The following is a 13,160-nucleotide window of genomic DNA, read 5'->3' on the forward strand; positions in this document are numbered from 1 at the left end:
TTTTTTTTTTTTTTTTTTTTTTTTTTTTTTTTTTTGAGACAGAGTCTTGCTCTGTCACCCAGAAGGCTGGAGTACAGTGGTGCAATCTCGGCTCACTGCAACTTCCGCCTCCCGGGTTCAAGCCATTCTCCTGCCTTAGCCTCCTGAGTAGCTGGGATTACAGGTGCCCACCACCACGCCCAGCTAATTTTTGTATTTCTACTAGAGACGGGATTTCTCCATGTTGGTCAGGCTGGTCTCGAACTCCTGACCTCGTGATCTGCCCACTTCAGCCTCCCAAAGTGCTGGAATTACAGGCGTGAGCCATCACACATGGCCAACATGTACATTTTCTTGGTATACATGTGACACTAATTATGGCTTGTGATGACTATCCAGGGCTCATGATGGCAGCAGCATGCCTGTGGTTATGTTTGGGAGTGGTGCAGTGTTTCTGGGTGTGAGAAAAACACCAACTGAGTGGCTGACATGGTTCCTCCTGTGGACAATTCCCGCGGCTACCTAAGACACCAGGACAGGCAGGAATCAGGAACTGGGACTCAGAGCCAGCAAGGCAAAGGCTGAGAGGGGAAAGCCCTGTCCTCTGCCTTCCAACCTCACTGTGCTCTCCAAGCAGCAGTCCACCCACCCACTCAGACCCGAGGGTGATGGGAGCTCCGGATGGGGAAGGAGCGGATGGGGAAGGAGCATTGCTGTGGACTTTGACGAACAAGGCATAGCCTCAGACAGTTACATGATATGCTGCCCTTCCGCTTTCACTTGCCAAACTTCTGCTCTGTGCCCTGGGGGCTGGCATCTGTGGACTGCATCAATGGCTCCCTTGTTCCCCAGCTTCCTGTTGGGTTGCCAATGACACATCCCAGCGTCTTAAGGAGACTTAAGGAAGGAGTAGATGTTTATTTTCTTTGTTCCCTCTCTACCAGGCTGCCATGGTTGGCCACAGCCCTCAACCAAAGGTCACTGTTCCTGTCCGGAGCCCCACTCCACACAGTGACCTCTCCTCACCCTCAGACTGAAGAGTTGCAAAGGCTTCTCACTGTTGCTGGCCCCAGAGAGCTGCACCATCCCTTCTTACTTTCTTTTTTTTTTTTGGCGGGGGGAACAGCACTCGCCCAGGCTGGTGTACAGTGACATGATCTTGGCTCACTGCAACCTCCGCCTCCCAGGTTCAAGCGATTCTCATGCCTCAGCCTCCCAAGGAGCTTGGACTACAGGTGCACACAACGACGCCTGGCTAATTTTTGTATTTTTAATAGGACGGAGTTTCGCCATGTTGGCCATGCTGGTCTCAAACTCCTGACTTCAGGTGATCTGCCCGCCTCAGCCTCATAAAGTGCTGGAATTGCAAGTGTGAGCCACCAAACCCAGCCCCTTGTTAGTTTCTTAAGCCCAGCCCACGCCTTTGGAAATAGTCTCGTTTTATTTCTTGAGATAGGGTCTTGCTCTATTGCCCAAGCTGGAGCACAGTGGTACGATCACAGCTTAGTGCAGCCTTGACCTCCTGGGCTCAAGCAATCCTCCCACCTCAGCCTCCTAAGCAGCTGGTACCACAGGCATGCGCCACCCCACCTGGCTAATTTTTTCATTTTTATAGAGAAGGGAATCTCCCAGGATGATCTCGAACTTTTGAGCTTGAACAACCCTCCTGCCTCAGCCTCCCAAAGTGCTGGGATTACAGGTGTGAGCCACCACGCCAGGCCAGAATAGCCTATTTTTAAAACGCTTCCCAGTTTGAATATGCCATCTCCTGCTTACCCATTGACTGATAAACAGGTCCATATGGTCGCCAGCACAGTCGCACAACCCCCACAGGCCATCGTGCTGCCATGTTGTCACCAATTCGCACAACCTCCCTCGGTGTCACAGTCTCCCATGTGCATTGTCATCCCTAAGCTCCCTCATCACATCCTTTAATGAGGAAGACTTCCTGAGGAGGGGGGTAAGAGCAGGTGGCTGTGAGTCAGGTCAAGGGAGAATTGGTCTGCAAATCAAAGTCAGTCAACAGGGCCAGACTGCCAAACGAAATTAAATAGAAGCTGCTCCAGGAACTGTCAACTTAAAAGAGCCATAATAGACACAGAGGAAAGGCAGCAAGGACACTTGCAAAGTAAACCTCAGAACCCCATGCATTCGCCTTACATTATGGAAATTTATTCTTCCTGAATGTATAAGGCAGGAGACTAATTCAATATACATTCACTTCGCAGAATTCTACAAGTTCTGGGCTGTGCGTAAATGTGCCCCCTTCCCTCCATTATCAGGATGTTTAAATGTGCTTCCTTTTTTTCATTTAAAACTTTGCTTAGATGTTTTACATTGCCACCACTTCTTCCTGAGAAAAAGGTGTGTCCCCCATCCCAACCCCTAGAAGCTAGCAGACTATCTTTCTGAGGGGCTACAGGCATACTCCCATGTGGAGAGAACAAGGGCAGTGGATGAAGGAAACAGGGATTTTTCAAACGAAAGTTTTCCCTCAAACAGGCCTCCCGGTGCCATTAGACTTGAAGCAATGACATCTACCAAAATGGGGACCCCAGCTGGGGGTTAAGAGTGTTGTTTAAGAATGATGACGGTATTTTTTTTTTTTTTTTTTTGAGACGGAGTCTCGCTCTGTCACCCAAGCTGGAGTGCACTGGCCAGATCTCAGCTCACTGCAAGCTCCGCCTCCCAGGTTCACGCCATTCTCCTGCCTCAGCCTCCCGAGCAGCTGGGACTAAAGGCGCCCGCCACCTCGCCCGGCTAGTTTTTTGTATTTTTTAGTAGAGACGGGGTTTCACCGTGTTAGCCAGGATGGTCTTGATCTCCTGACCTTGTGATCCGCCCACTTCGACCTCCCAAAGTGCTGGGATTACAGGCTTGAGCCACCGCGCCCGGCCAGATGACGGTATCTTTAAAAGAAATTCTTGGCCAGGGATGGGGTAGGAGGAAAGGGAAAAAAAAATAAATTCTTTTGAGTTTCCCATTGGCAATGCTTGCTACGCTTGATCTGATTGCATCTCAGGGACCTGTAGCAACATCTCCAGTTGTACAGTGTAAGCCAAAGTCAAACGTGGGGTATGTGAAGAAATTAAGAGCATCGGCCAGTTCCCCAGAACCAGCACCTTGCCACTGTGAAGTGAAAGCTCCTGTGAGGACGGCGCTGGGATTGTGTAAGGTCAATTCTCAACGTCTTCCTGAAAGAAGTGCCCAGGGAGAAAGCCGAATCCAGGAGTCCAGATCCATAGAGTGGAGGCTCTGAGGAGTTGGAAGGAGCTGGAAAGAATAATTCCAAGAGCTTTAATGGCCTCTTTCCCACAGCCACCCAGCCCCACCCAAACCCTTCAACTTGAAATCTGCCTGAGGTTGTGGGGCGGGGGGACGGCAGGCACTGTGGAGAGAAGATGCAGGAGGCAATAGTATGGAATGGGGCTCCAGGGGAAGCAGAGGCTCCCTTGGGCCTTTGTCCTTGGCTGGGATCCCCTAGCCTGAGCAGTTAGAATGGAATGTTCCTGGGATGAAAAGCCTGCCCCTCCTCCACTTCTCCCCTTATGGAGTTCCCCAGGGCCCATTCCAGGGATTCCTGATATGGTGATGCTCTAGAGAAGCAGAGGCCCACGCTGCCTGGGGATCTGTCCTGGCGGCCTCTCCAGGGCTGGGCAAATTGGTTCCATCATTTATGGATCTCTACTATGTGCCAGGTACTTAGTATGACTTCTCATTTAATACTCAAGTTTTTTTCCTTTTTTTTTTTTTTTTTTTTTGAGACCAAGTTTTGCTCCTGTTGGCCACCTCCGCCTCACAGGTTCAAGCGATTCTCCTGTCTCAGCCTCCCGAGTAGCTGGGATTATAGGCACATGCCACCACTCCCGGCTAATTTTTGTATTTTTAGTAGAGATGAGGTTTCATCATATTGGCCAGGCTGTTCTCGATCTCCTGACCTCAGGTGATCTGCCCGCCTCGGCCTCCCAAAGTGCTGGGATTACAGGTATGAGCCACCGCACCCAGGTAATACTCAAGTTTTCTACTCCCTAGCTCCCCTCAAAAATACAAAAACATTTGTAGGTCTGGATCTGAAAAAAAAAAAAAGAAAAAATACAAAAACAAAAAATCAGAAGAAACTGGCTCAGAAAAGGGAAGGCATTGCTCAGGGTCCCTCAGCTGAGGAGTTCCAGGCCAGGACTAAATCTCAGGTCTGTCTTGTTCCCCGGCAGCCCTTTTGCCCCACCATGAAGCTTGTCATCCTCCTCCTCTGCCATTCCAGGCTCTTTGCTCGCCTTGACACCAAATATTCCAGCCCAGATCTGCAGGAAGAGGCAGCCCTCCAAAGCAAGCCCTTGGGAGGGTTGAGCCCTGAGCATCCTTGGCCCACCGTCAGAAGCCAGGTGTGCTGACTCAGCCTGACTCACCCCTGAAGGCCCAACCAGGTTGGGGTGTGCCTAGACTCTGGGAGGGGCACCTTCTGCCACCCCTCCAGCATCTCATGTCCCTTCCAAGACCCAAGGACCAGGGGTCACTATACACAGCCTTGAATGTGGGAGCCCAGATATCCCCCTAAATGGACCCCTCTTTAGCCTGATAAATGAATCACCATATAGCCTAATGTTTAAGGGATCCCCCACTTACAGCTCCTATGTCTTTGGGCAAGTCACCTGCCCTCCCTCTTTCTTCATCTGTGGAAATGGGAATAATAACCCTTACTTTGCAGAGTGGTTGGGAAGACCGGAACAGATTAATGGGTGTAAAGTGCTCAGGGGCCTGGCATAGAAGAGGTGGTTATTATTCCAGAACCAAGGGTTCCCTTCCCCCATCGCCCCTGGCCAGGGTGCAGTCAAGGACCAATGGCGGAAGTAGTAGGTTGGGGATCTCCAAGCTTTCCCAAATACCTCCTCCTGCACAGCAGGCCTCTCCTTCAGCTCTGAGAAGCCTGAGCACCCAAGTTGTTCTCAAAGACCCTGCCGACAGGCTTAGGGAAGGGGAGTGGCTACAGGCTTGGAGCACCTCTGCCATGTTCTGTGGCTCCAGCCTCATCTCTAAGAGGCAACTCTGGCTGCCAATGGCAGCGGGACCCTAAGTTCTGATCAATTAGTGTAACAAATCTGTGAATACAAAATGACTCTGGTCTTTTATCCTGATAGTGACCCCCAACAAGGGCTACCTGTCTTTCCTGGAAGTCTTTCCTAATGGGTCTTCTCCCTGGGGTTCCAGGTTCAGCCCAGCCAAAGGAACTTCCTCTGCTCCCCTTTCAAAGAGGGTTCCCGCCCCTAGGCACAGCTCTGGCCTCCAGTCCCACTCCATCCAGGAAGCTATCCCCAGAACTACACTCCCGCTCTAGGGCTGCGCCGACCGTGACTACCCTGCTCGTTCTCCCAGACCCCTACAGCCCAATGTCTATGAAGCCCCGGGACTACTGGGGAAAGGGATGACTGGGGGGCCGGAACAATAAAGGACTGAACCCCTCCAGCCTGGGCGACAGAGCCAGACCCTGTCTTAAAAAAAATAAATAAAAATAAAGGACTGAACCTGCTCCAGGCCACGCCTCCTTTGTCTCGAGAAAGCAGCCCCACACTGCCCTCTGGTGGCACCGCCCACGCCCACATGGTTATCCAGTTGAGGAGCAGGTATCTAGATTAGAACCTTGAACCCAGCCCCAAGCACCAGCCTGAAGAAAGGTTCCTGTTCCCCTCATTTCCCTTTGCTGATATACATTCACTGGTGGCCGTCAGTGTCCTCCATGCACAGGTCCCCCAAGATCCCTGTACTCAGTCCTGTCCCCAGAGCTGAGGGCCACCAAGAAAGTGTTCTGAAAGTCAGCCTTCTGTCCAGGGCTATAGCTGCCCTCCAACAAACTGCTCAGCCCCCAAGGGGTCCCCTGGGATGGTGACAGCCAGGAAAGGCTGCTGCCTGGAAAAAGTGCTAGCAGACATAAGCCCTTAAAAGTAGAGACCCTCTGATTTGGCTCTGCTTTCTGAGCCCCTATCAATATTTGCTGATTAAGAAGAAAATGGAGCCAGATGGGTGAGCTTTCTTTTTTTTTTTTTTTTTTTTTTTTTTGAGACAGAGTCTTGCTCTGTTGCCCAGGCTGGAGTGTGGTGGCGCGATCTCGGCTCACTGCAACCTCCACCTCCTGGTTTCAAGCAATTCTCCTGTCTCAGCCTCCCAAGTAGCTGGGATTACAGGTGCCCGCCACCACGCCTGGCTAATTTTTGTTATTTTTAGTAGAGATGGGGTTTCACTATGTTGGCCAGACTGGTCTTGAACTCCTGACCTCAAGTGATTGGCCCTCGGCCTCCCAAAGTGCTGGGCTTACAGGCATGAGCCACTGCACCCAGCCTGAATAAAGCCAGATGGGTAAGCTTCTAGAGGGGCCCCTGGAGGGTCAGGCAGGTGTGGAAAGGTGCCTTTTGTTAGTTGGCTATGGAGTAATGGACATAGCACTAACTAGGAGCTGGCGTTCAAGTCTGCCTGTGTGTGCCCCGGCCAGGAAGCTTGATGAGGAGCAGCAGGACATCTGGAAGTGGAGGGAGGGGGCAGAGCTGCCTGTGACACCAGGACCAATCTCCATTTACTACCCCCCACCTCACACATACACACTAGCCAGTGTCATCTCTAATTCTCTACTCACCCACCCCACCCCCAAATCGGGACAAGCTGATTACAAATAAATCCTGGAGAAAGTCAAAACGGTGATGGCACCAAGCACTTTACACCATTAGCTAAAAGCTTCTCTGGACCAAGTGTCCCCTCCCATGCAACCCAGAAAACAAACCATCCTGGCTGCAGCCCAGCACCTGAGCTGAGCTCCTTCCAAGAAGTGCTGTCCTCTCTAAGCCTCTAGACCCCAAATGACCCAAGTGGCTTTGGAAGGTGTCTCTGTCTGGAAAGACCAGAGGATGGCACTGCCCCCTTCACTACTTCCCTGGGGTTCCCTAGCTTTGTCAGAGGCTCTGAGACCCCCTCCTGAACCTCCCTTCCCCAGCTAAGAAAGCATTCAGGAAAGCCTGGCTGTTAGCCGAGAAACCAGCCAAAAAGTTTGGTATCCAGGGAGAAGGGTTGATGAGGGAGGATCCGGTAAGGGCCCCAAGCCTCAGCCTGTCAGAGCAGTGCAACTGACCCTCCCAGATTCCTGTGGGAGGAAGCATCCTCCCCACTTCACCTCATTCCCAAGCCCTGACTCAAGAAGGGACTCAGGAAAGAGGCCCAGAGAGGGGCAGAGTTGCTCGAAGTCACAGAGCAGACAGGATCCAGAGGACAACTCTCCCTAGCCCCTGTCCAGGGTACTGTGGGAGGTGCACACAGGCCAGGAACCTTGGTTCTTCCCTCACTGGCATGTGACCTTGAGAAATCCCCTCTTCACTCTGCAAAAGTAGGACTTTAAATTAGTTCATGGCTCTATCAGCAAAAGCAGTGCCTGTTTCCAGCTGTGAGTTAAAATAATACATTATCGGCCAGGTGCGGTGGCTCACGTCTGTAATCCCAACACTTTGGGAGGACGAGGCGGGCAGATCACTGGAGGTCGAAGTTTGAGACCAGGCTGACCAACATAGAGAAACCCGGTCTCTACTAAAAATACAAAATGAGCTGGGCATGGTGATGCATGCCTGTAATCCCAGCTACTCAGGAGGCTGAGGCAGGAGAATCGCTTGAATCCGGGAGGCGGAGGTTACGGTGAGCCAAGATCGCACCGTTGCACTCCAGCCTGGGCAACAAGGGTGAAACTGTCTCAAAACAAACAACAACAAAAAATAAATTATCTTTCCATGATTTAGGGGGGAAGAAGAAGGACCTCTGCCCTGTGTTGACATCACCATAGCCCCTCTGGGAAGGTGAAGAGATCCACTTCACAGACTGACAAGTGAGAGTGAAATTAACTCAGCTGGTGAGCAGCAATACGGTAGCCAGGTCATTCACAGTGGAGACAGAGGAATGGGAGGCCGAAGGGCATTTGGACAGGAAGAGAAGCAGATCTCACCTCAGATCTGGCTCTTTAAGGCCCCCCTTTCTGGAAGATGATGCCATACCTGCCCCCTTGGGGCCTGTTAAAGGGTACCACCTGGTTCCACCCGGGCCAAGTCATCTTAGTGACAGTTTGGGAGTTAAGCCTCTAGGTTCTGCTATGTAAGGGTCCCTGGGTGAGGAGGTGCTAGACATCCTGTCCTGGTTATCTGAGTCAGGCCATAATTTTAGCGAACCTGCATGACGGTATAAGAAAAGCTGTCTCCTAGAAGAAGGGCCTAAGTATGAAGAGAATAAATCCTAAACCTCTCTGGGATTCCGTCTTCCCAGAGGTGAAACAGGCCTAGAGGGGAATTCAGCGGTACAGCCCTGTGCCAGCCCCCAACCCCACCCTGGGGCCTCATTATTCTGTCCTCCCGAAGGCATGGAGCTGGACGACGCCAGGAAGCAGCATCCTCAAGGGCAAGACTGCTCACAGCTCCGAGGGGCCCGGGAAAGGCCACGCAAGTAGGGGTGAGGACTGGGGGTGCTGCATCCGTGCCGCAGGTTCCAAACGGTAAAAGTTTGCCGCCAACCCTTTCATGGGATCAAGCCCCCGTCAAGAGTCCAACTCTTATAATGGAGACTTGGTGCTACCACCTCTCACTCCCCAGATGGTCGGGGAGAGGCGGGAACAGAACGTGGCAGCTTTACTAAGGACCCAGCAGACGCCAGAAGCTCCAGGGAAGGGAGTTTCGCGGCCCTGGACCAGCCCCCCACACGCCCTGACCCTCGAACGCACCAGCCGCTAAGACCGCACCTCAGCCTCCTCTACTGGGCCCCTGGCCCCCCACTGTCTCTTCCTGCGTAGTCCATGCAGCCGGCGTCCGCGATCAGTCGGTCGGTCGGCACCTCGGCGAAGCTTGTCGGGGCGGCCAGGGGTCCAGGCGTGGAGGTCAGCGCTGGGGGGAGGCGGGGCCGCGGGGTGGGCTGCGGCGGAGGGGCCCCCCGAGTCGGGCTCGGGGCCGTGGCCTGCGCCGCAGTCGCCCGGCGCCCAGGGCACGCAGCCGCCCAGGCCACGCCGAGGCCAGCAGCGCTGGGGGCGGCCGCGACGGCCGGGCGCGGGCCCTTCTTGAGCGCGACCCGTGAGCCGCCAGGTAGAGCTCGGCCTGCGCCACGCCGCCGCTCAGGCGGCTTAGGCTCTCCGCGCGGTGCGCCAGGCGCAGCTCAGCCGCCAAGAAAACGCGGTGCAGCTGCAGCACGCGGCTCTCCAGCTCCGACACCAGGCGGCCGCGGCCCTCTACCTCCAGCAGCCGCCGCCGTGCTTCGCCAGCTCACACGCGCTGCCCCTGTCCCCGCGCCGCGCCAGAGCCCCCTCCGGGGCCGGCGAGCCCCGCAACCGCTAGCGCCCTGGGCCAGCGCTGCAGCTCCTGGCCTTCGGCCGCGCCTGCCGAAGCCCCCGGCTGCGTCCGGCAGCGGCGGGGACTGACCTGGGGTCGGGGTAGGGGTCAAGGTCGGAGTTGGGGGCGGGGGCTGAGAGAGCGGCATGGGCTCCCGGGGCGGCGGCGGCGACCCCGGCTCTGCCGTCCCTTCCTGGGCCCCCGGGCCGCAGGCGCTGATGCGGCAGCCCGGCATCCCCCGCCCCCCGGCGGTCTGCGGCTGTAGGTGCGCAGGGAGGGTGAGCACTGGGAACCTCAGGCGCGAGACACTGCCACAGCCCTCACCCCAGCGCCGCGCCTGCCGCCTGCGCATCTTATAGAACACGAGGGGGAGCGACGGGCGGCACAGCCAATCAGAGACGGGCACGCCCTGAATCCGCCCACACCTCTGCGCATTCAGGGCGTTTCCCAAACCCTTCGGGTCCTGCCCTTCGTCGGATTCTGCCCCGCTAGGGCATCCAGTCCTCTTTCGCCTCTCCCCAAATTTTGGGTGCAAAGGGAGCCTCATCTTCCCTGGTTTGGCCCCTCAGAGTCATAAACTCTGGTAGCTGGTGTTTAGAAAATCATGGAATCCGGTCTCCATCCGGGGAAGGGTCTTACCTAAGGCCTCTGTGCGAAGAGAGCCTGGGCTAGAACGCAGGAGGCTTGACTCCTTGTGCAGTGCTCCTTCCACACCTCATGCTGCCCTTGGCCGAATCAGTTATGCCCGGTCTCTCCAGGGCCATAGGGCTCTCAAGGACCCCCTTCTCCCACCTCACTGGGGCAGTGGAAGGGTTAACGCTGAGGGGCGACTGCCGTCCGGGTGAGACGGGGATCTAGCTGGGCTGATTCCACGATAGGTAGGGCCCTTTATTCGCAGAACTAATACCTCAGCGCTGCCGCTGAGCCTGCAAACCTTGGTGGCATCACAGAGGAGTCCCAGACCCCACGGTGTGCAGAGTTCCTTCCCTGCCCCGGCTCGTGTTTACTCCTCCCAGCGGGTGTTCCTACACCTTTTAAAGAGGGGGAAACTGGCCGGGCGCGGTGGCTCACGCCTGTAATCCCAGCACTTTGGGAGGCCGAGGTGGCTGGATCACCTATGGTCAGGAGTTCTACACCAGCCTGGCCAATGTGGTGAAACCCCTGTCGCTACTGAAAATACAAAAAAAATTAGCCAGGTGTGGTGGCGCACCCCTGTAGTTCCAGCTACTCAGCAGGCTGAGGGAGGAGAATCGCTTGAATTCGGGAGGCAGAGGTTGCAGTGAGCAGAGATTGTGCCACTGCACTCCAGCCTGAGCGACAGAGTAAGACTCAATCTCAAAAAATAAATAAAGAAGGGGAAACTGAGACCCTGAAGGGCAGTAGTGCTTTCCCCAATGTCATATTGCCAATTGGTGGCTGAATCCAGATTCTTGAATCTGGACAGAAATACACCAGCTCAGTCATTCATGCCCTCTGGGGGCTCAGATACCTGGGTCTGCTCCTCTTGGTGGAGGGACGTTCCTTATGTGGGACTTTATCTGACGCATCTCATCTGGCCCTGACAAATGATAGAATGGAGCCCTGCCCACTTTTTCCCCAACAGAAATAAAGCTGTCATACCAAACACTGGCCCAGACATCATGGGCCTGCCTCAGTTTCCATCTACTTGAAGGTGCCATCAGAGATGGGAGGTCTCTGTGCTGGGTGGGGGCAAGGGCCGGGGGTACAGAAACCAGCCCTGAACCCGATTGGGTAGGGCTGCAGCAGACCCTGGGCTCAGGAGGACCTGCGGAAAATGTGGCCAGTGTGACTGCTGCAGCCTGAAGAGGAGGCAGATGGCATGCTTGCATGATGTGCAGGATGATGACAGAGCCTCATCCTCCCCCCACGAACACATGTTCTCTAAGTGCTTTCAGGTGTCTTAGACTGAGTGCGACTGAGTGATGGGGACTCGTGGGCGAGACAGTTGGTCTCCAAAGAGGCAGCTCAGAAGCAGCTGGGAGAGGAAGGAGGGTGGGTGAGAGGCGCCAGGCTCAGCGAAAAGGAAGGGTGGAGGGACTGGGGAGGGAGGAGGTCAGAGGCAGGGTGCCCAGTGACCAGGGGTGGTGGAGACTCAGTGAGGGGAAGGGGAGGGTTTGGGAGGATGACTCAGTCAGCGGGGAAGAAGAGCTGTTCAGTGACTGCTGGGGCTCAGTGCAGGGAAGGGGCTGAGTGTGTGTAAAGGTGCTGGCAGAGGCTCGCCATGGGGGAAGGGAGGTTCAGTGAGGGGCATGGGAACTCAGAGAGTTGGAGGGACTCAGTGAAGATGACGGAGGCTCAGGAGCTACCAGGTTGCCCCCAGCAAGGAGGCTTGCCCTGCTGAATGATGAACAGTCTCTTTTGTGTTATGCAACCATAGGTCTTTCTCAGGGCAGAAGCCCCTCATTGCCATGGTGGTGGGGAGATGGACAAGTGTTTTGCCTTCATGAGGCAGATCACTGCTCCCAACTCCTGAAGGACTGATTCAGGGGAAGAAGACTAGGACTTATCCCCACCCCCCACCACTGGCCAAATCCAGAGAACCAGTCAGACCTGGGTTCAAAACCCACACACACTGCCCATCTGGGTGACCTTGGGCAAGTAATTTGTCTGAGTGAGAGAAGATGCACAATATATATTTATTGGAGGAATGAATGTTCTCTGTCTCGTGATATCATCCCTAAGAAAGGGAGATTGATAGCCTTCTCTTCCTGATGAGAAACCAAAGCCCAAAGAAGTGAAGAGGCTTGCCCGAGGTCACACAGCAGGTAAATGGCCAAGCAAGGATTCAAACACAGATATGACCCACTCCATGGTCACTCCTTACCTCCCTGTTCTCCGACAATGCTCCCTGCTGCTATCCTCTGGGTATTTCCCATGAGTCATATATATGTATTTGTTTACTGTTAATTATTAATAGTCTCTCCCCTTGACTGGTTTTGCTTATCACTAGAATCCCCTGAAGTCAAGTAGAGTGCCTGGCCCCATAAGGCACTCAATAAACATTCGTCTGAATTGAAAAATGTAGGCCGGGCCAGGCGCAGTGGCTCAAGCCTGTAATCCCAGCACTTTGGGAAGCCGAGACGGGCGGATCACGAGGTCAGGAGATCGAGACCATCCTGGCTAACACGGTGAAACCCTGTCTCTCCTAAAAAAATACAAAAAACTAGCCAGGCGAGGTGGCGGGTGCTTGTAGTCCCACCTACTCGGGAGGCTAAGGCAGGAGAATGGGGTAAACCCGGGAGGCGGAGCTTGCAGTGAGTGGAGATCCTGCCCCTGCACTCCAGCCTGAGCAACAGAGTGAGACTCTGTCTCAAAAAAAAAAAAAAAAAAAGAGGCCGGGCGCAGTGGCTCACGCCTGTAATCCCAGCACTTTGGGAGGCCGAGGCGGGCGGATCACGAGGTCAGGAGATGAAGACCATCCTGGCTAACTCGGTGAAACCCCGTCTCTACTAAAAAATCAGCCGGGCGTGGTGGCGGGCGCCTGTAGTCCCAGCTACTCAGGAGGCTGAGGCAGGAGAATGGGGTAAACCGGGAGGCAGAGCTTGCAGTGAGTGGAGATCGCGCCCCTGCACTCCAGCCTGGGTGACAGAGCAAGACTCCGTCTCAAAAAAAAAAAAAAAAGAAAAGAAAATGTAGGCCGTGCACAGTGGCTCACACCTGTAATCCCAGCACTTTGAGAGGCCAAGGCAGATGGATCACCTGAGGTCAGGAGTTCAAGACCAGCCTGGCCAATGTGGTGAAACCCCGTCTCTGCTAAAAATACAAAAATCTAGCTGGGCGTGGTGGCTCACGCCTGTAATCCCAGCACTTTGAGAGACTGAGGCGGGG

General features: G+C 54.5%; 1 protein-coding gene across 1 annotated transcript; it reads right to left on the reverse strand.

Moving 5' to 3' along the window:
* Positions 1–2,887: 2,887 nt before the first annotated feature.
* Positions 2,888–9,645, reverse strand: TRNP1 (TMF1 regulated nuclear protein 1). The gene is given in 5 exon segments (XM_017856343.1): positions 2,888–3,252; positions 8,732–8,915; positions 8,918–8,990; positions 8,992–9,371; positions 9,373–9,645. Coding segments are annotated over 4 exon segments (675 nt in total). The 5' UTR covers positions 9,547–9,645; the 3' UTR covers positions 2,888–3,252; positions 8,732–8,867.
* Positions 9,646–13,160: the final 3,515 nt, after the last annotated feature.

Source organism: Rhinopithecus bieti, unplaced genomic scaffold, assembly GCF_001698545.2.
Source record: "Rhinopithecus bieti isolate Rb0 unplaced genomic scaffold, ASM169854v2 scaffold_41082, whole genome shotgun sequence".
NCBI classification, from domain to species: Eukaryota; Metazoa; Chordata; class Mammalia; order Primates; family Cercopithecidae; genus Rhinopithecus; species Rhinopithecus bieti.